Source organism: Salvelinus fontinalis, chromosome 41 (genome assembly GCF_029448725.1).
Source record: "Salvelinus fontinalis isolate EN_2023a chromosome 41, ASM2944872v1, whole genome shotgun sequence".
In the NCBI taxonomy this organism is placed as follows: domain Eukaryota; kingdom Metazoa; phylum Chordata; class Actinopteri; order Salmoniformes; family Salmonidae; genus Salvelinus; species Salvelinus fontinalis.
In genome coordinates, this window is record NC_074705.1 from 22,157,523 (window position 1) to 22,182,569 (window position 25,047).

At 41.0% G+C, this 25,047-nt stretch overlaps 1 protein-coding gene and 1 long non-coding RNA gene across 7 annotated transcripts in view; one reads left to right on the forward strand and one right to left on the reverse strand.

The window, feature by feature from the left end:
- Nucleotides 1-1,930: 1,930 nt before the first annotated feature.
- On the reverse strand, nucleotides 1,931-6,934 carry LOC129840704 (uncharacterized). The gene is made up of 2 exons (XR_008757250.1): nucleotides 6,718-6,934; nucleotides 1,931-3,250 (listed from the first exon to the last, which is right to left on the reverse strand). It is a non-coding gene; the product is annotated as an uncharacterized LOC129840704 (long non-coding RNA).
- Nucleotides 6,935-7,072: 138 nt separating this feature from the next.
- Nucleotides 7,073-25,047, forward strand: part of LOC129840702 (RNA-binding protein 45-like) — a 37,259-nt gene continuing 19,284 nt past the window's right edge. For all 6 annotated transcript variants that reach the window (XR_008757246.1, XR_008757248.1, XR_008757247.1 and 3 more), the window contains exons 1-8: nucleotides 7,073-7,452; nucleotides 10,074-10,196; nucleotides 10,422-10,548; nucleotides 10,676-10,801; nucleotides 10,908-11,081; nucleotides 11,399-11,528; nucleotides 23,633-23,732; nucleotides 23,966-24,123. Coding sequence is in view for 2 of the 6 variants with exons in the window: in XM_055908785.1 (XP_055764760.1) it covers nucleotides 7,177-7,452; nucleotides 10,074-10,196; nucleotides 10,422-10,548; nucleotides 10,676-10,801; nucleotides 10,908-11,081; nucleotides 11,399-11,528; nucleotides 23,633-23,732; nucleotides 23,966-24,123 (1,214 nt within the window). In the remaining 4 variants the exon portion in view is untranslated. The remainder of the gene's footprint in view (nucleotides 7,453-10,073; nucleotides 10,197-10,421; nucleotides 10,549-10,675; nucleotides 10,802-10,907; nucleotides 11,082-11,398; nucleotides 11,529-23,632; nucleotides 23,733-23,965; nucleotides 24,124-25,047) is intronic.

Sequence of the window (25,047 nt, forward strand, 5' to 3'; positions counted from 1 at the left end):
ACAGGCAGGGGTCAGAACCGGGAGGAATATAAGAATAGAACAGGAAAGGAGTATGGGAAAAACACAATGGTTGACTTGTCTAAACATACAAGACGAACTGGCATCGAGAGACAGGAAACGCAGGGATAAATACACTGGGGAAAATAAGCGACACCTGGAGGGGGTGGAGACAATCACAGGAACATGTGAAACAGATCAGGGCGTGACAAAGTTAGGCATACCGAATCTTCACTGTCAATTGTAAATTATTGTTCTTCACGTTTTACTGGTGAAACTGGTATTTGATTGATCTCAACCAGTTGCATGGGAATATACTATACATTTCAATCTTCATTAATTACTTTTTGTGAGTGAATTAGAGCAGATGGAGTTAACGAGTTTCTTGTATTTTGTTTCAATCAAAGCATATCCTGCCTTGTGGCACGCTGTCACGCCCTGACCATAGTTTACTTTGTATGTTTTGGTTGGTCAGGGTGTGATCTGTGTGGGCATTCTATGTTGTATGTCTGGTTTGTCTATTTCTATGTGTTTGGCCTGATATGGTTCTCAATCAGAGACAGGTGTTTTGCGTTGTCTCTGATTGGGAATCATATTTAGGTAGCCTGTTTTGTATTGTGGGTTGTGGGTTATTGTCTATGTGTAGTGTTTGTGTCAGCACTAGTTTTCATTAGCTTCGCGGTCGTCGTTTATTGTTTTGTATTAGTTTGTCAAGTGTTCTTAATTTTCGTCTTCGTTTAATAAATCAAATATGTATTCATTTCACGCTGCGCCTTGGTCCTCCTCTCTTCAACGTTACGACGAGCGTGACACACGCTCTGAGTTTTGGTGCATTTTTGGGTGACTATTCAGCTTCTGCTAACCATCCTGAAATCTCATAAGAAATGAGGCGGTGTTTTTGGTGTAACAGTAATGTCATAGGCCTACTATGCTACGTTATTTCTTTATATTTGGTTCTGTTATGTAAAATACAAATTCATCTATAATGTGATCTTGCAAGACATTGATTCAGCTTTGATTGAACTTTACCTCTTCTCACAATGGTGCTCATTTAGTTATCTTCTATTTGTAATAATAATAAGTGATGAGTAAGACTATTAGGCGTAGGCAACAGATCTTGATTGTAACGGCTATCGTCATATTCCTCCTCCTCGGACGAGGAGAGGCGAGAAGGATCGGACCAAGACGCGGAGTGGTTAGTGTTCATGATGAATGATTTATTATAACGGAAAAACTGAACACCGAAAATACAAAACAAATAAACGAAGTGCAGAAAACAGATACAGTACCGTGTGGTGAAAAACACAAACACGGAAACAAACACCCACAAAACACACGTGAAACCCTGGCTGCCTAAGTATGATTCTCAATCAGGGACAACGATTGACAGCTGCCTCTGATTGAGAATCATACCAGGCCGAACACAAAAATCCCAACATAGAAAATCAAGACATAGACAAACCCACCCAACTCACGCCCTGACCAACTAAAATAAATACAAGACAAAGGAAAACAGGTCAGGAACGTGACATTGATGAGTGTTATTTGAAATGTTTGGAGTGCCCTTCATGGCTCTGAAAGGATAGCACCAGGATTGTGCAATGATGAAAAAATAAGTTGAACCAACTTATGGTGCTGAATGATAGCTCTGCCATTTGGCCAGTTCAGGAAAAATAAATAATAATGTGCAGTACAGCCTAATAGGCGTACAACTATTTCGTATAGCTAGATGTAGGCTATAGCCTCATGTAAATACAAATACATATCGCTTAATTTCATTGCACTGTTTGTAGGAGAGCTTAAGTTGCGAGTAGGCATGTAATTGCGTTGTGTAGCTTACACTACACTGTATCATAAATTAACATTGATTTCATTTGTTGAACGCATGGTTACAATATACCCTATTAGAGAATAAAAGAAAACAGAGGTGAACTATCAATTAATATAATTTATTTGCATAGATTGAAACATGCTATCAAATTTTTTATTTATTTATTTCACCTTTATTTAACCAGGTAGGCAAATTGAGAACACGTTCTCATTTACAATTGCGACCTGGCCAAGATAAAGCAAAGCAGTTCGACACATACAACAACACATAGTTACACATGGAGTAAAACAAACATACAGTCAATAATACAGTGAAAAATAAGTCTATATACAATATGAACAAGTGAGGTGAGATAAGGGAGGTGAAGGCAAACAAAATATATATATAAATAAATAAAAATATAAAAAGGCCATGGTGGCGAAGTAAATACAATATAGCAAGTAAAAAAAAGAAAAAAAAGTAGAGATAGTAGAGATAGAAAAAAGTAGAGATAGAAATAATGGGGTGCAAAGGAGCAAAATAAATAAATAAATACAGTAGGTAAAGAGGTAGTTGTTTGGGCTAAATTATAGATGGGCTATGTACAGGTGCAGCAATCTATGAGCTGCTCTGACAGCTGGTGCTTAAAGCTAGTGAGGGAGATAAGTGTTTCCAGTTCAATCAATCAATCAATTTTATTTTATATAGCCCTTCGTACATCAGATAATATCTCGAAGTGCTGTACAGAAACCCAGCCTAAAACCCCAAACAGCTAGAATGCAGGTGTAGAAGCACGGTGGCTAGGAAAAACTCCCTAGAAAGGCCAAAACCTAGGAAGAAACCTAGAGAGGAACCAGGCTATGAGGGGTGGCCAGTCCTCTTCTGGCTGTGCCGGGTGGAGATTATAACAGAACTATGCCAAGATGTTCAAAAATGTTCATAAGTGACAAGCATGGTCAAATAATAATCATGAATAATTTTCAGTTGGCTTTTCATAGCTGATCATTAAGAGTTGAAAAACAACAGGTCTGGGACAGGTGGCGGTTCCATAACCGCAGGCAGAACAGCTGAAACTGGAATAGCAGCAAGGCCAGGCGGACTGGGGACAGCAAGGAGTCACCACGGGCGGCAGTCCCGACGCATGGTCCTAGGGCCCAGGTCCTCCGAGAGAAAGAAAGAGAGAAGGAGAAAATTAGAGAGAGCCAAGATTTTCAAAATGTTCATAAATGACAAGCATGGTCAAATAATAATCAGGAATAAATCTCAGTTGGCTTTTCATAGCCGATCATTAAGAGTTGAAAACAGCAGGTCTGGGACAGGTAGGGGTTCCATAACCGCAGGCAGAAGAGTTGAAACTGGAATAGCAGCAAGGCCAGGCGGACTGGGGGCAGCAAGGAGTCACCACGGCCGGTAGTCCCGACGTATGGTCCTAGGGCTCAGGTCCTCCGAGAGAAAGAGAGAAGGAGAAAATTAGAGAGAGCCAAGATTTTCAAAATGTTCATAAATGTTGACCAAATTGACCAAATTTGGTCAACATTTAGTTGACCAAATCAGTTGACCAAATCAATTGACCAATTGACCAGTTGACCAAATCAATTGATCAGTTGACCAAATCAATTGACCAAGTAGTTAACACATCCTTAATACATTTAATTGCAGGAAATATGCTTTAAAACAGCCATAAAATCTTTATTGTGGTGTATTCACGCATCTCAATAAACTATAACCTAAATGTATTATTACCTCCAATTCACATTTCCAATTTTCCACGCTGACATACCAAGCTAGAATGGGGCCCTGAGTCTCAACCAATTGCCAATATAGGCTAAATATCTCAAGCAGGGCTACAGCAACTTCCAGAGTGGGTCAGGCTCTTGGGCTTTGCGGTGGACGTTCTGGTTTGGTTGTCCTCAGCAGAACGGTGTCGCCATAACAAATATGTTACATATCGTTCTGGGTTCCACTGTGCAAGAGGGAGTCTGGAGTTTTATAAACATCAAGGCAGACACAAGGTGCACACACATAGTTCTTCATCATTCTCACCACCACCAGAGAGAAGAAAGGCAAATTGTGGTTTCTTCTATTTGGTTTGTCAGTCTATCGTTTTTCAGGCAATTTTTTGTAGTAATTAAATATAATTTATTTTTCCAGAAATAGTTTTACCAACTCTGTGTATTCTCAAATTGAAAAAGTGAGGCGCGCTGCTCCCCCGCGCTCCATCAGCACTACAACCCTGGTAAGCAGGTGGACTAATGCATGCAAAAGCTTTTGATAAAAACACTTTATCTGCCTTCACAATGAAAAGTTAATGAAAAATTCAACCATATATTTTATGCAAAAGATATGTATGTTTCTGAACAGGGATAATGCTACTTTGTTGACAACATAACAAGCTTTGCAGCACAGGAGGTTGGTGGCACCTTCATTGGGTTGGATGGACTTGTGGTAATGGTTGGAGCGGAATGGGTAGAAAAATATCAAATACATCAAACACATAGTTTGATGCCATTCCATTTGTTCCGTTCCATACATTATTGTGAGCCGTCCTCCCCTCAGCAGCCTCAACTGCTTTGCAGATTTCTGTTTGATTTGAGCAGGGTGCTCCTCACTCGAGGCTTCACTAGTCACGTTTAGGGCCATAGGCTGGTTCAACCCCAGCCAGCATAATACAACAGAATGACTGTGTAACTTGGATATCCGCTGTCACACTAAGGCCATCAGTGCAAGATGAGCTGTCATGGTGGGGGGAACAGTTACAGACTGACTGTCTCCACACGATCTCATGCAGGCTCAGTTAAAGGATGCAGCTGTATGGAGAATCTTGGAACTGAAAAGTCAAAGGACTAAGCCTAAACCAACAAGAATCATATAAAGTCAAAAAGTTACTGCAAGAGTGGGAAAGGCTCAATGTCTCACCAGATGGATTATTACAAAGGAAAACAGCAAAAAGGACACAAGTTGTGGTACCAAGTCTGTATAGTACACTGATTTACAAGTACTTACACACACGCTGAAATGGCCCATCTAGGAACAGAAAGAGTGTTGAACTTAGCATGAGAAGGCTTTTATTGGCCACGCATGCAACATGACATTGAACACTATCACGAAAGTGTGTAAGTTTATCAAACAAAAGAAACCCAGTGTAATAACTAGGGCCCCAATGCAACATGTACGAGCTACAGCTCCTTTCGAGATTATTTCAATTGACTATGTGCACTTGGAGAAAAGCAGAGGGGGCTACGAGGACATTTTAGTTAGTTTAGATAACTACAAAATGTGCACAAGCCTACCCCACCAGAAATAAGTCAGAAAACTGCAGTAAAAAAAAAGATTTAAGATTTTTTCCCCCCAAAGTTTGGCTTTGTCAAAAATTCATCATGATCAGAGAAGAGAGTTTGAAAATCAGTTATTCAGAGTCTTGCAGAACTGTACGGGAATAGCCAATTCCAGAACCTCTCCATATCATCCACAGGGGAATCCGGTGGAGAGATTTAACTGTACACTGTTATCAATGTTGCGCACACTAGATGAAGAGAAAAAGGCTAACTGGGGTGATTATCTGAACAAGGTCATTCATGCATATAACTGTACCACCAGTGATGCTACTGGGTTCTCATCATATTTCCTGCTATTTGGAAGGGCTTCACTGCTACCTGTTGACCTTGTCTTTGGGTTACAGGTAAAGGAACAGGAGAAATCATACCAGGATTATGCTAAGAAGTGGTAGCAACAGATGGCGGAAGCCTATGACATCGCCATTAGAAACATGGAGTAATCAACAGCAAAGGGAAACACCTACTACGATCAGAAGAAAATTTGTTTGGTTCTGGTCTCAGGGGATCGTGTACTGGTAAGGAACATGTCAGAACGTGGTTTGCCGGGAAAGCTAAGATCACACTGGGAGGACCAAGTACATGTGGTGGTACAGCCCTGTCTATGAGGTCAAACCCGAGAGGGGTACAGGCAGGGCCTGGGTTCTGCTTCGCAATATGCTTATGTCATGTAATTCCCTACCATTTGAGGAACCTGTTGAAACACCCAGTATAGGTCTGTGGAGAAGGGAACCACCCCTTCTCCACAAGGGGAAGCAGAAAAATGGGGAGCGTGCTGAGTCTGAGAGCTCAGATGAGGATTCTTATCCAGTTTTCATCAATAGGTCACATAGGGATGAAGAGAGCAGACAGAGTAGCACACAGCTAGTATCAGATAATAGTGAGGAACGGGGTCAGACTGATAAACTTCACTGTGAAGGAGTGCCAGCCAGTCCTCAGAGAGAGCAAGGAGAGGACAGGGGTAAATATGGAAACAACTGAGGGCTCAGACTCAATCATCTAATGATGAAGTGGACACTGATTCATTGGGGTCACCAATGACCTTGCCCTGCCGTTCAGCCCGGCAGAGGAGGCCCAGAGACATTCTAACCTATAACACTTTAGGGCTGCCCAGCTCTTATCAGGATACCAACTAGAGTGTGTGTGTATATATTTTCTTGTTTACCTTTCCTAATCACAGTGTGATAATGTTTGGTAGGGGTTGCGTCTTTGCCCATAAAGGTAGACTGGACATGTCTAGATAGTTATATGGCTGTTAGGCCAATTTTCTAATTTGTTCTCATGACCAGTAGTTACATCCTCTGTTTGTTTTGAGGCCAGTGAAATGTTTGGGACAACATTTCGTTTTTGCAGGGGGTGTTGTAAAGCTTAATACAGTTGTATTCCAGTCACTAGGGGGTACTCTGGTGAAGCCCATGGGAAATAAAGAAATATAGTTTAAGTGAATTGGGTAGAGGAAGAATAAGAAACAAAAAAAAGGCTGTAAACTGCTAAACATGCTGACATGAAGTAAACCATACCTTTTGTGTTGTAGTTTATATTATAAGCTCATAGAAAAGGTAACACAAACAAACTCACAAATGATTGGTTGACAATAGAGCCTCCCACAATGCAGGAGGAAGTTGGTGAAGAGGAACTGCAGAAATTTGCAGTCAAAGCTTAATGACCTTTGATCACAAAAGTTAATGCAGTCAACGAAAGTCGGTGTATTCTCATAATGAAAGGTGACAAAAGTTAAATGCTTTCAAGACTACGCTGGAACTGCAAGTAAAAATGTGCCTACATTTTTGCATAGATTCCTATTGATTTGTTCTGATACTGTACTTTCCAAGTGGAACACTCGGAGAAACGCTGTGGTCGCGTGCTATCTGAACGTAGCGAGTTAAAACGAACGTAGGTTATTTACGTAGAGATTCCTATTGGTTGATTCTGGTACTTTCAAATGGGAAACTCAGAGACCATGTTCCCGAGTTGACTTGAACAAAGCATCAAACATGTACTATGTGACGCACACAACGTCATTTCTTGATAACCAAAATGGAGGACTACTCATCCAAGCAATCAGTTGAAAATCTTGACAATCCTCCTAACAGTCGGTTGTTTCTCGTAACAAGTCGATCAGTTTCAGATGATGTTATTCGAGAGAAATTTTCTGTATTTGGAGAGGTCCAAGGTGTATGGGTCGTTAAGGACAAACAGACGAAAGAATCGAAGGGGATCTCCTATGTTAAATTCGCGAAGTCTTCGGAAGCATGCACCGCCATGGAGGACATGCATGGAAAATGCCTGTTAGACGGAACGAAGCCCATTAAGGTTTGCATGCACATACATCTAAACTTAATATATGACCTCATCCTACAAGTTTCTAACATTCACTATTTATTTCCTTAAGTATTTAAAAAAATGATTCCATGCTGGGCCCAGTTCACCGATAGCGATGGAATATAGTTTTACGCGTGTTTTAACGATGCACGTTTCCTGCAACTGCCCGAAACATCAAGCAGAGAAAATGGTCGCCACAGTGCTTCGTCGACGGTCAATACATATAGTATGGAAAGAAAGGGAGCGCTGTTCTCGGATCAGCGTTCTCCGTTCAAATCTTTCCTCGAAGGTGCATCATGCAGAAATCGCTCCGCCATTTCCTGGTTGCATCTAATAGTTCGCAAACAATGTATGTCTAGAGAATCCATTGTACCATCTAAACCGCTGTGACATATTTTCAATAACCAGGGCCGGATGCAATTCCACAATACTTACATGATAGACATTAACTGAATCTTTTTTTAATACCACAAATGACCGAAATGAGTGGCTAATCTGACACGGAGAAATTGAGATAAATCTGGTCTTGAATTCAAACAAACAATAGCTCAGGAAAATGACGCAACACAGATTGTACAATAGTAGGAAGGAAGGTTTGTATGTGTGTGTACCAGTCAAAAGTTTGGACACCTACGCATTCTAGGGTAATTTTTTAAATATTTATTTTACTATTTTTTTTACATTGTAAAATAGGAGTGAAGACAACTGATATAACACATATGGAATATGTAGTAACCCAAAAACATTTACACAAATCAAAAGATATTTTATATTTGAAATTCTTCAAAGTTAACACTCTTTGCCTTCACAGCTTTGCACAGTCTTGGCATTCTCTCAACCAGCTTCATGAGGTAGTCACCTGGAATGCATTTCAATTAACAGCTGTGCCTTAAGTTCATTTGTGGAATTTCTTTCCTACTTAATACCTGCATGGAGGCGCTACCAGGAGACAGGCCAGTACATCAGGAGACGTGGAGGAGGCTGTAGGAGGGCAACAACCCAGCAGCAGGACCGCTACCTCCGCCTTTGTGCAAAGAGGAGCACTGCCAGAGCCCTGCAAAATGACCTTCAGCAGGCCACAAATGTGCATGTGTCTGGTCAGAAACAGACACATGCACATTTGTGGCCTGCTGGAGGTTTCCCTGGGTCACTTCATGTTTTTATCTATATCTTAGCTATTGCCATTCGAGCAGGCAGAAATTTGGCCAGTGTGACGTAGCATTGCAATAAATCCGCTCTCACCACACTGGAAGTTAATAGGATTTATTTAAATGTGTAATAGTTAAAAAAAAAAAATACATACCTTATTTACATAATTATTCAGACCCTTTGCTATGAGACTTGAAATTGAGCTCAGGTGCACCCTGTTTCCATTTATCATCCTTGAGATGTTTCTGCAACTTGATCGTGGTCCACTTGTTGATTTAGACATGATTTGGAAAGGCACACACCTGTCTATACAAGGTCTCACAGTTGCCAGTGCATGTCAGAGCAAAAACCAAGCCATGAGATCGAAGGAATTGACCGTAGAGCACCAAGACAGGATTATGTCAAGAAACAGATCTGGGGAAGGATACAAATTCTGCAGCATTGAAGGTCCCCAAAAACACAGTTTGGAACTACCAAGACTCATCCTAGAGCTGGCAGAAATGATCAATCGAGGGAGAAGGGAGGTGACCAAGAACCCGATGGTCATTCTGACATAGCTGCTGATGGGAGAACCTTCCAGAAGGACAACCATCTCTGCAGCACTCCACCAATCTAATTGGGCCTTTATGGTAGATTGGCCAGACGGAAGCCACTCCTCAGTAAAAGGTACAACAGCCCGCTTGGAGTTTGCCAAAAGGCACCTAAAGGACAATGACCATGAGAAACAAGATTCTATGGTCCGATGAAACCAAGATTGAATTCTTTGGCCTGAATGCCAAGCATCACATCTGGAGGAAAACTGGCACCATCCCTACGGTGATTCGTGGTGTTGGCAGCATCATGCTGTGGGGATGTTTTTCAGCAGCAAAGACTGGGAGATTAATCAGGATTGAGGCAAGTGGCGCTAAGTTTAGAGAGCCTTGAAGAAAACCTGCGCTCAGGACCTCAGACTGGGGCGAAGGTTCACCTTCCAACAGGACAACGACCATAATCACACAGCCAACACAACGCAGAAGTGGCTTTGGGACAAGTCTCCGGCTTGAACCCGATCGAGCATCTCTAGAGAGTCCTGAAAATAGCTTTGCAGCGACACTCCCCATCCAACCTGACAGAGCTTGAGAAGATCTGCAGAGAAGAATGGGAGAAACTCCACTAATACAGGTGTGCAAAGCTTGTAGCGTCATACCCAAGAAGACCTTAAGGCGGTAATCTCTGGCAAAGGTGCTTCAACAAAATACTGAGTAAAGGGTCTGAATATTTTTTCTAATATTGCAAAAATGTCAAACTGTTTTTGCTTTGTCATTATGGGGTGTTGTGTGTAGATTGAGGGGAAAAAACAATTGAATCCATTTTAGAGTAAGGCTGTAATGTAAGAAATTGTGGAAAAAGTCGAGGGGTCTGAATACTTCCAAATGCACTATATACAGGTTATGCATTTTGACTGAATATGACCACTGTTTCAGGTGTTCATTGCCCAGTCAAGGTCCTCCGGTAGACACAGAGATGTGGAGGATGAAGAGCTCACCAGAATATTTGTAAAGATTCCCAAAACGTTCACAGAAGAAGATCTGAAAGACACGTTCAAGGTACGAGGTCCATTGCATGCATTTTATCACTTGGTGAAATATTTCTGGCCAAAGTGACCACCCTTACATTTGAATAATTTAGCAGATGCTTGCTCAAGGGCAAATTGACACACATTGTCGGCTCGGGGATTTGAACCAGTAAACTTTCCGTTACTGGCTCAATGCTCTAAACACCTGCAGACCAATATAGACAATGCTCTTTTTAAAATATTTTTTTGCTTGTAGGAGTATGGGGACATAGAATACTGTGTGATCATAAAGAATAAAACCACGGGGGAGAGCAAAGGCTTGGGATATGTGAGGTATCATAAGCCATCACAAGCAGCCATTGCCATTGAGAACTGTGATAGAGGTAAGCAGGCATCAGCCCTTTCATTGAAGCCTCAGAACGGATAAACTCAAGTTAAAACACTTTCCCTTTCAATGATTTCACTGTAGAATTGAATTTGTATCAATGTAACCCTTGTCTGTGCAACCAGCCTACAGGGCTGTTCTTGCTGAGCCCCGAAGCAAGAACTCATCTGCAGATAATGACTATCACAACAGTGGCAGAGCAGAGCACATGTCAAGTGACCTGGGAATGAACCCCTATTCCTTTGGAGTGTGTATGTGAAGTACTTAATTCTGATTCAGAATGTCACCTTTGCTTTCATTTGCATTTGCTTTAATCTAGCTGTGGTCTGACATCTGTCTGTGATCCCTACCTGACAGCTGACCCTGGCAGTTATGCCGTAACTGACTACCGATCCAGTGACCTCATCACCAGGTGCCTAATGGTTTCCTCGAGAGCTAATGTTACTCAGGAGCAGATTTATGGCCTCTTTGACCTCATACCAGGGATGGATTACTGTGAGATGCAGCGGGATCATTGTGGGCTCAACAAAGGTATTATACATTGATAATTATGTATTTAATAAGGGAAGATGTGGTTAAATAAAACTTGAGTCACACATTGATTTATCAAGAGTAACACTTTAGACATTACTATAAAGACATCTATAAACTATGTTCATAATGCTAATAAGACATTCTAGAATAAGCCTACTCATTATTTTTGTTAATATACATTTTTTTTTTAACATTCTTATGTAGTGTAACCATCAAAGATTAACGCTCCTAATTTTGTATTTAAATTGTTCTCATTAATGTTGTTTATGATGTTGCTCATGATGCATGTAAAACATTTTAACGCCCCCCCCCAGGACATACTGTGATTCGCTACAACAACCTGGGCTCTGCCGTCTATGCCAAAGAGAAGCTGAATGGCTTTGAGTATCCCCCTGGAAACCGCCTCATCGTGGCCCACATAGAGGATGGAGAAGACAGGACCAGGTACAGACTTATCATGTGATGATACACTTAAAATGTGTCAAATGTCTTGATTTTTGTCTATCAATAATGATAATCGATTTATTTGAAAGTAATAAGCTTTAAAGCATGATCTTTAGGTTAAGTTGATCTTGATATTATTTGATTCATTGCTAAAGACCTACTCCAGCCATCCACTCACCCAATTTATGACATGATTTACCTGAGACTGGAAACTTTCGACGTCAGTTACTGGGCCATAGTTAGTTGTGTTTAGTTGTCGCCGATGTTGTCAAAAGATGGTGTAAGTTAGTTTAGTTTATTAGGATCCCCATTAGCTACTGCACATGCAGCAGCTACTCTTCCTGGGGTCCACAAACAAATACACGACAAAGTACAGTACAGTTATAGACAAGATATTACATAAAGTTATATCTGTACATGTATGTATATATGAAAGACACCAAGAGACAACAAAACACAATTTACACTACATTTTAAGTTTGATCTCATTTAGTCGACTGGTTGATTGTTTGGTTGACTGAGATCTCTTTAGTCGAGCAATCGCAATTAAAAAACATTTTTCGTAGTGCACAAGACTCAGTGGACTTATCCATTGCGAAGGCCACGGGGATGGCACAGTCCATCACTCTAGGACATACAATTGTATATGGTTATATGTAAAAATAATGGTGCAACACTAATATGCCTAGTTAAAAAGGTAAAATATATATATATATATATATATAATTTATAACATGCGCTTTCTCCCGCGTTAGATACTTTCGCTGTCTGTTGGTTCTGAAACAATCTGCAGTGCACAGTTGAATTGGTGCCTTTCCCTATGTTGCTATGTGCATAATAACAAAGTTAACCAGCATATTAGGTTTGAGAACAATGCGGTGGAGGCGGCAGAGACGAGGAAACAGCCCTTGCCTTAGTCTAATTGTCTAAGAAAATTGAGGAGAGAGGAAACTCCAAATGAGTTAGGCTATTGATTATAGACCTAACTGTTAAATATGCCTGGCTTTATGAATCATCCATATACCGGTACAGTGCATTTGGCAAGTATTCCGACCCCTTTATTTTTTCTACATTTTTGTTAAGTTACAGCCTTATTTTAAAATGGTTTACATGGATCAATCTACACACAATGTCCCATAATGACAAAGCAAAAACAGGTGTTTAGATTATTTTTGCAAATGTATAATTATTTTTAAACAGATACCTTATTTACCAAAGGATTCAGACCCTTTGCTATGAAACTTGAAATTGAGCTCAGGTGCATCCTGTTTCCATTGCTCATCCTTGATGTTTCTACAACTTGAACGGAGTCCACCTGTGGTAAGTTCAATTGATTGGACGGGATTTGGAAAGGTCAGGGAGGTGACTAAGAACCGGGTGGTCACTCTTACAGAGCTCCAGAGTTCCTCTGAGATGGGAGAACCTTCCAGAAGGACAACTATCTCTGCAGCACTCCACCAATTAGGCCTTTATGGTAGAGTGGCCAGACGGAAGCCACTCCTCATTAAAAGGCACATGACAGCCCGCTTGGAGTTTGCCAAAAGGCACCTAAAGACTCAGACCATGAGAAACAAGATTCTCTGGTCTGATAAAACCAAGATTGAATTCTTGGTCCTGAATGCCAAGCGCTATGTCTGGAGGAAACCTAGCAGCATCCCTACAGTGAAGCATGGCAGTATCATGCTGTGGGGATGTTTTTCAGCGACAGGGACTGGGTGACTGCTCCGTTCTCTCGACCCTGAATAAAGTACAGAGATCCTTGATGAAAACCTGCTCTGGAGACCTGAAAAATAGCTGTGCAGCGACGCTCCCCATCCAACCTGACAGAGCTTGAGAAGAATGGGAGAAACTCCCCAAATACAGGTGTGCCAAACTTGTAGCGTCATACCCAAGAAGACTCGTGGCTGTAATTGCTGCCAAAAGTGCTTCAACAAAGTACTGAGTAAAGGGTCTGAATACTTACGTAAATTTGATATTGATAAAAAAAAAAAAATCTTTATACATTTGCATATTTTTTAACCTATTTTTGCTTTGTCATTATGGGATGTTGTGTGTAGATTGAGGGATAAAAAAAATCTTTAATACATTTTAGAATAAGGCTGTAACCTAACAATGTGGAAAAAGTCAAGGGGTCTGAATACTTTCAAAGGCACTGTATAAGTATAAAATTGCAATTGACAGAGAGAGAGGACACCTTTGGCCATTAGTTTTATATATATTTTTTAGGGGGCAGTTTTTTTTCGGCCATTTGTTTTTGAGTTGTTCATATGCAAAATATTCGCATTTCAATGAGCCTAGTTAAACTGTGTGTAGTGGGTCCATTCTGTCTTTCCCACTTTTTATCTGTCCCCCCTTTCCATTGTCTACCAAGCTGTCATATCGGTTTAGTCCACTAGGGACTTTTCGTTGCAGTATGTTGTAATCTATGTCTAACCAATTCTGTTTGTGTTGATGTAATTGTGTGGTTAGTAAATAAGTAATTAAGCCAATTTGTCTATCACTGATTCAGAATTTATGCTAGGGTTCATGCAGATTTCTAAGGAATTTGCGACATTCAGAATGAGACTGATAGAAGGTAAATATCAATTAATAACCAATTGATTGACTGAAATGTAACAGCAATATATATCTTTAAGAGTTCATTTGGAAAACGAACTTGTCAAACTTTTCCCGTGGTGCCCCAAGATTGCTGACGAGTTAATTGTTAAATGAGTAATTTAATCATCGTAGTAGTTAAACAGTTAATCAATTTGATAAAACAATCGTCATCACATTAATGATAGCCAAGACACAACATAATTGATGCCCTGTGTGAGGAATCCAGGAGAATTCAGTTTATATGAAATTTGAAAAGCAAATTAAATGATACACCCAGATTATGTTATAAACCATAGGAGTTGTAGACAGGATTTGTCGACGTGTGTGTGTGTTGCCATTTGAACAAGATACATCTGGAGGTTGCCTCCATGTTGTTTCTCTGACATAGTCAGTGTAGTGATAAAATTTCTAGCGCTAGAATCCAATTATAGAAAGAGCCAAACGTGCTATTTCTGTTTCTCATGTTTTAGGAGCGAGTGATTCGGTCAGTATTCATTTCTAGAGCGAGGGCATAGATCCAGCAATGTTAGAAATTTGAGGATCGATCTGTTGATCGGGCCGGAGTATTATTTATCTGTCAATCGCGCTTAGACAGCGTGGATAGTCCACAGGCGTCTCTCTTTATGTTACCGCGCGTTCCGGTAATATAGTGCTAGCAAAGAAGAATGCCGACTGGGTTGAATGTGAGACATCACTAGTAAACCCCCTTCCCGTAGTGTAAAGGATCCTATGTTGGTTGTGCTTGAAAGTGAACAAAGTAGGATTAGCTTGCATGAGATGCTAAAGATATCAAAGGGAGAGCAGACATTTTGTTTTTCCCCTTTATTCACACAGCAACATCGTATGCCTTAGAAAACGGAAGTTCCGCCGAATCGGGACTTCCGTTTGAATACAGCTTTCTGCGATCAGTGACCCCTGGGGGTGAAGAATCGCCAGTCATTAAAAAAATATATAATAATAAGACGTTGTCTTACGTTTGTAACAAGGGGTCACACTTATGATATCCAGCCAATATTTACTGATTGGATATCATTGTCTTCTTCAATTTAACTAAGAAACTAAAATTGTCAGATTTATATTTTCAGGTGGATTATTTGTATAAGGTCCAAACGGATTACTTCCAAAGAAACTATTTAAACGTTCCACATTAACCTAGTGACAGCATTGCTTTCAGGTTACAGTTAATTCCCAAATAGCCTATGATTAATTAATGATGATTAGTCAATTACATTTTCTTTTGGAAATTCATTCACGTTCAACTCCCACATTACTGATCCAGTATTGATGGTTCATTAACGCATTTAAATAGATTAACATAGTCTTTGCGGTTTCCACCGTCTCAAAAAACGTACTTTATAAACATTATTTGAACATGTTTTTTTTATGTGCAAGCTATCAGAGGGGTGGTTCCCAGTCTCCCGCTAATTAGTGAACCCTCACCGATTGATCACTGACTTCAGCAGCGATACAAACTCTAACTATGCTAATAGTGGAAAGACAGCAGAAATTGTGAAAAACACTCCATAATCAATCATCGGACGCAGGCATTGTAAAGGTTCTCTCCACTTTAGCCTTTATGTATCGCCATCAAAGATTGGCATCGGTCTAGTTCCCCAGTGCTTAGCAGAAGCATGTGCAAAATATGGCTGATATGAAGGGACAGGTGGAGAGAACCGAGCAACTATCGACAAAAGCAGGAAATGAAAACATTCTGCTTAGCTGAGGACCTGTGTTTTGAAAACTGAACAATTTAAAAGTAATTATTAATACTTGACGATGAACAAGCACAAACTGTAAAACAAAATCAAAAGTTTTCTACAGGAACAATTCGATTTAAATACGACGAAGTCCACGCTAAACTAGAGAAATCTGTCGTTATCTACAAACAGGAGGGCGCAATTTGATAACATGCAGGCAGTTTTGATGAACGTTACTCAAAGCAATAATGTTCTAGTCCAAATGCTGCAAACCAAAGTTAACCATCAGTTAAAACTTCTTTGGGATAGGGGGCGGTATTTTGACGTCCGGATGAAAAGCGTGTCCAAAGTAAACTGCCTGCAACTCAGGTCCAGAAGCTAAGATATGCATATCATTAGTAGATTTGGATAGTTTTAGAAACGTCAGTGTTTTCTGTTTGAATCATGTCTGTGAGTATAACAGAACTTATTTGGCAGGCGAAACCCTGACAAACCATTCAGATTTTTGTTATTTAAGTCACTGTCTTTTCAATGAGTTTCATTGGGAATCCAGATTTCGAAGGGACTTTCTTGCATTTCTCATCGCTTCCACTGGATGTCAACAGTCTTTAGAAATTGGTTGAGGTTTTTCCTTTGAGAAATGAGGAAGTAGCACTGTTTAGAACGAGGGTAGAGGGAAGTGTACTCTTTGTTAGAGGCGCGTGACCTGAAAGCTCGCTACACTTTGTTCTCCTCCATTATTGAACACAGTATATCCCGTCTTAAATTGTATCAATTATTTACGTTAAAAAAATGCCAAAAGTTGTATTAGGAAAGTAGTTTGAAATGTCTGGACAAAGATTACAGGTAATATTTTGTAGTCATGTTGTGCGAGTTGGAACCGGTGTTTTTCTGGATCAAACGCGCCAAATAAATGGACATTTTGGATATATATCGACGGAATTAATCGAACAAAAGGACCATTTGTGATGTTTATGGGACATATTGGAGTGCCAACAGAAGAAGCTTGTCAAAGGTAAGGCATGAATTATATCTTTATTTCTGTGTTTTGTGTCGCGCCTGGAGGGTTGAAATATGATTGTCTGTGTTTGTTTGCTGGGGTGCTGTCCTCAGATAATAGCATCGTTTGCTTTCGCCGTAAAGCTTTTTTGAAATCTGACACGTTGGCTGGATTCACAACAAGTGTAGCTTTAATTTGGTATATTGAATATGTGATTTTCATGAAAGTTTAATTTTTATAGTAATTTATTTGAATTTGGCGCTCTGCATATTCACTGGATTTTAGCCAGGTGGGCTAGCGCCCCACATATCCCAGAGAGGTTAACCTCTACAGAGTACCTAACCCGGATCCGGGAGCACCCCCCACACCCCCCACACTGATTAGCATCGCTAGCATAGCGTCACAATTAAATAGTAGCATCTAAATATCATTAAATCACAAGTCCAAGACACCCAATGAAAGACACAGATCTTGTGAATAAAACCACCATTTCAGATTTTTTAAATGTTTTACAGGGAAGACACAATATGTAAATCTATTAGCTAAACACGTTAGCAAAATGACACCATTTTCTTACTCCAACAGTTTCTTACTCCATCAGGTGCTATCACCAATTCGGCTAAACTAAGATATTGATAGCCACTAACTAACAAACAAATTCATAAGATGACAGTCTGATAACATATTTATGGTATAGCATAGTTTTTTTTTTTTAAATGTGCATTTTTCAGGTATAAATCACAGTTCTACATTGCAGCTGCAATCTGATATAGTGCTGATGCAGCTAGAACAATTACAGAGACCAACGTTATATAACTAATTACTTGTCTTAAAACATTTCAGAAAAAATACACAGCGTACAGACATTGAAAGCCCAACATCTGGTGAATCCAAACAATATTTCAGATTTTTTAAATGTTTTATAGCGAAAACAAAATGTATCGCTAAATTAGCATAACCAGGCCAGCCAGAACCGGCTGGACGCGCCCGACCAGTTCACATGCACGACAGATATATGAAATAACATCGTAAATTGGGTCTTACTATTGCTGGTCTTTCATCAGAATGTTGATCAAGGTGTCCTTAGTCCTGATGAGTCGTTCAATCCATTCACAATGGCAACCTCCCCTCTTCATTTAGCCTGGGTACTGGTCGACTGGCACGGTCCATGTCCAAAGTTAAAAAACTCAAAGAACGGAACACGGCAAAACTCCCGAAAAAATTCTAATAATCTGATTAAACTATATTGAAAAAACATACATTACGGTGATATGGTCACATGTATCAAACAAACTTCGACACGGAGATAGTTTTCATCCGTAACGTCAGCATAACAAAAGACAATGGCACCTCTGAAAACGCGCATCTCAGAAACCGGAAGTTGTCGGTCACGCTAAAGAAATAGGTCTTATTTCACGTCAGTACAAGATAAACAAAAAATTTCTCCTCTGACGTCTTCCAGACACCCAGAGGAAGAAGAAGGAAGTGTGTTTCGGGTCATAGGTCGCGTGACCATATATAGGCAGAGCTTTGAAGCGAGCATACACATCTTGCAATCTTCTTCTGGCTCAGGGAAAGTGCTGTGAAATGACCTGTGTTTGACTCAGAGACAAAATTGGAACGGTTTTAGAAACCATAGCTTGTTTTCTATCCAATGGCATATGGTTATATGCATATAGTAACAGCAATAATTGAATAAGAGGCAGTTTAATCTGTAGAGGCAATTATGCTAATGCGAAACAGCACCCCCTGTATTCTCAAGAAGTTAATGAACACAGTGACTAAGTTGGATGCCAAATCAGCAGAACTCATTGAAGTCGCTGATCAAATGAATGATGAGAGAACTCCGGTGATGAAGATGGAAATATTGATTTCTAAACAAGCGGAGGAAATCTCATCACTGAATCTCTCGCTCCGTACTCAAGGCCTCCATCTGCAAACAATGACGCATAAGTATGAGGCCAAGCGGAGCAAGTGCGACACTCAGGTGTCTGAAATCAGTACTCTAAGCAATTAAGTGTACTCTGCTATGCAGCAGAATTCCACACTCTTAGGTACCATCTGGTGGAATTTCAGAACGGTCATGCGCTACAGTGTGACTACCCAACCAAGCAACCGGAGCTCGGTACTCAATGGAGTAAAGATGATAGGTTTCAGACTTTGCCTCCCTCGTGTGTCCCTTAGTCTTCTCCTCTTGGCCATTCAGGTAAAGAGTGATATGGCGCTTCTTCGCCAACAAAGTCAAAGCTTGGCTTCTCCTTTTGGCCTTTCGGCCCCAATTTCCCCACAGGATGAAGCTAACCCTCTCCGCCCGCTTGGCATGGAACGCCTTGACAAACTCGTCTAAAACTTTCCCACCTTTGACCCAGTTCCAGGTCAGCCAAACAACACAGACGTTCCTAGCTGACATAGAGGACGCTACCTGAACGCTACGGTTTCTGACAGGCTTTACCTGTTGAAGCGAACATCAAAAAGACACGTGACAAGGTTAATTCATGTACAACAGCAACACGTGCAAAATGATTACACTAAACTTGCCACAGCTTTGAAATTAGAATTCAGTGGTTCTGTGACTCACAAACACGACAGCTCCCTGGCTAACACTGTCAAATAAGCTCGGAATGAACACCCACAAGCTTACTATCATAGGCTTCATTCAGCTTACTTTGGTCTACTCCCTGAAACAGGAATGGAAGAGCTGTTACCATTCAAACAAATGTTTGTCGAACATGTATCCCACCTATATTACCTACTTGGGCCGTACAGCCCACGTTGGCTTGCCAATCTTACAACTCAGAGAGCTTGCAAGCACAGCTTTTGAGGCATCAAAAGCACGCAATGCTAAGAGCTCTGACATCTTGGTTTTAGAGTTTGACCATGAGCACACACTCCAATTAGAGGGTGCATTATCAGATATTGTAGCGTCGAGAGATGCTGCACAACAACGGTTTCTGCCACGATACCAATACCCTCCGCGGTCGAAATAACTAAAGTATGTCGCTATCAAAACGACTACCGCTACAATCGACCTGATCGCTACGTTCCTGCACCCAACCCACACAGTGTCAGAGCACACGGGTAACAAAAGGTTTGAGTATGACCAAAACGTGACGAATGTTCCCTAGAAGTTCTACTATGTGAAGAACCTAAAGCGAGACACATTTTGGAAAAGGGGAAAAAGATCAGACACAAGGGCTAGACGGGGAATTGCCAGACAACAGGTCCACAGGAATTAACACCCTTAGCAAGGACGTTAAAAATCGTATTTCTCCCTCTCTCACTCGAGACCCTATCCAGGGCTCGTTCGATCAAGAAACAAGCTCACAGGCTTTGTCTATAGACTCTGACACAAAGGATGCGAAGAATGAGGTCAAAAGCCAAGCCCACTCAAATCCGAGAAGTCAATTTGCTTTCACCATGAACAGAAACGGAACATCACGTCATTGAGAATATGTCCATTAAATGCAACTGAAAACGGCCATACCTGGAAACAGTCCTGAAGGACTGCTTATCCTGTCATGCGCTAATTGATTTGGGCTCGACAATATAGCTCATCATAGAACAATGTTTGAGAGATCTCTAAAGGGCTTTGAAGCCAACTAAACAATGGTTATAAAGGGAACGATGCGACAATACACTTCGAGGTTTCACTCAGACTATCTCGCCTCTCACATTGATAGTCATGCTAAAACTACACTTCCAGGACGTATCGCTCATTCAACCTGTGTATGTTACCAGCCTTGAATCGGAACCCCTACTACTCGGTGCACACTTGATGGATTGTTTACGCCCACTGATGGATTGGAAAACCAACCACGTATGGTCACAGGTCAGTGCCTTCTCCACTGACCACACTGTCTTCCCCTAACGCTAGCTGCAACAGTCATCCACGAGAGGGGTATCTGTCAAAAGCACATCTTGGGAAAAAGACCTTTCGAAACCTCTTGGTGCAGAATCCGATCCAAGGAGATATTACCAGGTCTCGACACATTCCATCAGCAAACCTGATTGACCATTATTTTCGTGAATGAGCAACTTACCCCCTCGAAGTCGTGCAAAACTGTAGTTGAGATCCACTTCTCTCGCCCTTCAGACACTTCCGCAAGCACTGCGGCCGTCTCAGCAAGAAAAACATCGATGAGCGGAGTGTACTCTGCTTCCGAGGATACATCTTCCGCTTTGTGGGGGACTGTCACCCCTTACAATGACACTAATGGTCTCAGTCCCGCAACTGACCCGATGACTCCCACTGGTGAAACACGATCACAGACAGATTTCCTTGTCTCAGTTCGCAGGTACTGAAGAGGTTGCCACATACGGACGCTGTGGTGACTGAGGGGCCTCGACAGCCACTGAGCTTTTTGAAGCACAAACACCAGAGGATTTGGTTGGAAGCTTACAGCCAATTTAATAACGCGGTCGCTGACAACTCGTCCAAACTTTTCGTTTGTGCCTCAGATACCAACACCAACCGCTGGTGGGGAGCTCCCGAGACACAAAGGGGGTAATACTAGCCCAGACCCATGATGAGTTTCATCGAGGCTGCTGGCGGGGTCGAGACTACGTGCAACACTGTGCGAGGCCGCCAGAGCAGAAATCAAACCTAGTTTTAAACTTCCCCATTTGAACAGAGAGGAGCGGACAAGCCTCTCGACGGGGATAACCTTAGAACACATCTAAGATATCACTGAGGTGTACCACACTGGTCATAAAAGAAGTCCAAAGGACTTTCCACCTCCAACAAAAATAACCATTCCTTGCCATGTGTAGGTTCAACTAGTATGCAATGCAACTAGTAAAATGTTCTAATCATGTGTTCCGGTAGGATAAAATTTCAGAATAAATTGGTAGGATAACTGGTCCTCTTGAGTACAAGTACCAATGCCAGCACAGTCAGTCCAGCCCCAATCAGTAAGAGGGTTAGAGACCTCTGTTAAGAGAATTATGTTCTCAATGTTCATAAACTGAACTTCAATTAACTACTCAGTCTGGACCCAGAATTTGTAAGATACTGGTTGAAATGAAAACAGACACAGGCCCAGCCTACAATAGTGAAATGTTTATTCAGAAGAACGTTCTGAAGTCCACAATACAAAGACATCCATTTTATAGCGGCGCACATACTTCCACACAAACAGTAGATATCATACGCACATACATACATAAGAACAGTAGGTATCCTACGCACATACTTTATCAATACCCAGCCGACAACGATTAGGGACCGTGAGAAGTACTCCCTGACCTTTCCCAAATCTCTGTGGCCCCTAACCAAGGTCTGTGTTTAAGATAATATAGAGACATATTGGACAGGTATATTGTTTTACACTAATTCTGACTAAAACTACACACATTTATTATTTTACTGACTAAGACTACACACATCATTAATAATAATTTATGATTCTAATCAATTAAATTTATGATTCTAATCAATTAAATTTATGATTCTAATCAATTTCATACAATTATATGGTTTCAGGGTGGAATATTCTAATCATTAATTTAAACATATAAATTCCATTCACACCTCCCAAAATAATTTGCTATTGATAAGTGACAGAGGAGTTGGTAGTAACTCAGATTGCAACACATGTAAGGGAATCTCCAGAACACTCTTCTGATGGTTAACTCACATGCCACTAATAAATAGAACCCTCCATTCAGGAGGAAAGCTATTAGAAGTCATGAACCATGATCACACCGCATACGACTGGGTTCGGTGCTTATAGAGTACTTCCATCGTGAGGTTAGCTCCTCCGTGGATAAAATAGGTATGAGGGAGTCTATTTTATAGCTCTCACCACTACAATGGTGTAAGACACATTGTGTAGTAAAACTACTACAGGTCCCCTTAACACATGTCTTGAGGTCGATATCAAGTCTTACAGACCTCCAGGCATTGACTTGGAAAGTATCTGATGACGTCAGACTCATTCTGAACAGGTTGCAGCCTACCCGGATACTTGGTTCCTTCCCTTGGATGCATTGTAGTCAAAATAGGCCAGCATCCCTGTGGAATGCTTTCGACACCTTGTGGAGTCAATTCCCAGACTAATTGAGGCTATCCTGGGGGCAAAAGGGGGGGTGCAACTCAATATTAGGAAGGTGTTCCTAATGTTTTGTACACTCAGTGTATAATAACCGATTGGCCATATTAGCTAGCTACTAGTATCTCCCCGTGTCCCCTCCACTGAGCTTTATAGTCCCCTCCCGCAAAGTCCTCGCAAACATTGTCTGTTCTTCTTCTGTGGGGTCTTACACTGGCTGTTGTTGCCGGTACGGCCTTAAAACACTATCATACAGCTAGCATGCCCGAAACACATTACCAAAAACCTGCCCACTGTGTTTGACAATCAACAGGTTGAAAACGATATGAGGAAAATTAAATGGCAAAATGAAGCATTGCTTTTGATTTATCGAATTTGAAGTTGAATTTTGACAGTCTTGAACAGTGGCTGTCAGTGGCTGACAAAACACAGTTGGTCTCATTTTGTCTGTCTCGTTTTTATTTATTTTATTGCACCCACTGCATTGTTTTTCAATGAAAAGCATGTTTTAAATGATTGTTAATAGTATTAACTACAATTGGATACACGCAGCTTAATTTCTCTCAGAACCAGTTTCCCTAGATGTAGCAGTACTCACAAGAACAAGTGTTTTTATCGATAGAATGAATGCATCAAATTGGATGTCTACTTGATGTGGTTGTCACTGTCTCTACCCGTCCTTTCGAGAAATGCTGAAAGATATTAAAAACAACTCTACTGGGTCACCATTGTAAGAATATTGTCATGTCCTTTTGTTAGTCCTGTCGGGAAGATGGCAATGCAGCTGGTTGCTGCTCAGATGATGTCAATGGTGTGGAATGGTCCTACCACCAGCCAGCAACTGATGAAGATGAATACAGTAAGTAACAGTGTTTGTTTCATAATGGAAACCGTGTTTGAATGTACTTGCACTTAGCAGTTATTCTAGTATCAAGATTGGCATAGATCGCCAGAGGAGCTCACAACCTTTCCAAATAAACTTTTCATGGATTAACATTTTTTTTTCTAGATCGTAGATGTTCAATAATTTGCTTTTAGGATGTTGGTGTGCGCATGGGTACTCTGTTAATCTCTTGATGTGATGTGTCTCAGGGTTACCGCACAGCCTCTCCGATGCCCCGCGTCCAGACAGATGTATCACTTCCCTCTCTGAAGAACCTGGCACCCCCAGATAGCCGGGTTAAGGAGCGTCTCTTTGTGGTCTTCAGCCCTGCACCTCTTCCCATGGACGTCCTGGAAGATGTCTTCTGGTATGGACGAACTTAAAATAGCTAAACTGAGTCCTTCAGTTCACAATCCCAATGAGTCCTTGTTCTGATAACACGTTACTTGAAGGTCTTATAAATTGCTGCTTATCAACATTATTTTAATATTTGTAAACCTTCAAGTTAATCAAATAAAATGTACAGTACTTTTCGGAAAATATTCAGACCACTTGACTTTTTCCACATTGTTACGCTACAGCATTATTTTAAAATGGATATAAATTTTTACAAATCCTCATCAATCTACACACAATACCCCATAATAAGAAGCGAAAACAAGGTCCTCTGGTCTGATGAAACCACAATTGAACTCTTTGGCCTGAATGCCAAGCGTCACGTCTGGAGGAAACCTGGCACCATCCCTACGGTGAAGCATGGTGGTGGCAGCATCATGCTGTGGGGATGTTTTTCAGCAGCAGGGACTGGGAGACTAGTCAGGATCGAGGGAAAGATGAATGGCGCAAAGTACAGAAAGCTCCTTGATGAAAACCTGCTCTAGAGCGCTCAGGACCTCAGACTGGCAAATGTTCACCTTCCAACAGGACAACAACCCTAAGCACACAGCTTAGGAGTGGCTTCAGGACAAGTCTGAATGTCCTTGAGTGGCCCAGCCAGTGCACGGAATTGAACCCAAATGAACATCTTTAGAGAGACCTGAAAATAGCTTAGCAGCGATGCACTCAATCCAACCTGACAGAGCTTGAGAGGATCTATAGAGAAGAATGGGAGAAACTCTCCAAATACAGGTGTGCCAAACTTGTAGTGTAATACTCAAGGATGTAATCGCTGCCAAAGGTGCTTCAACAATGTACTGAGTAAAGGGTCTGAATACTTATGTAAATGTGATATAAATTTTTCTATTTTTAATACTTTTGAAAAACTCAACCTGCTTTTGCTTTGCCATTATGG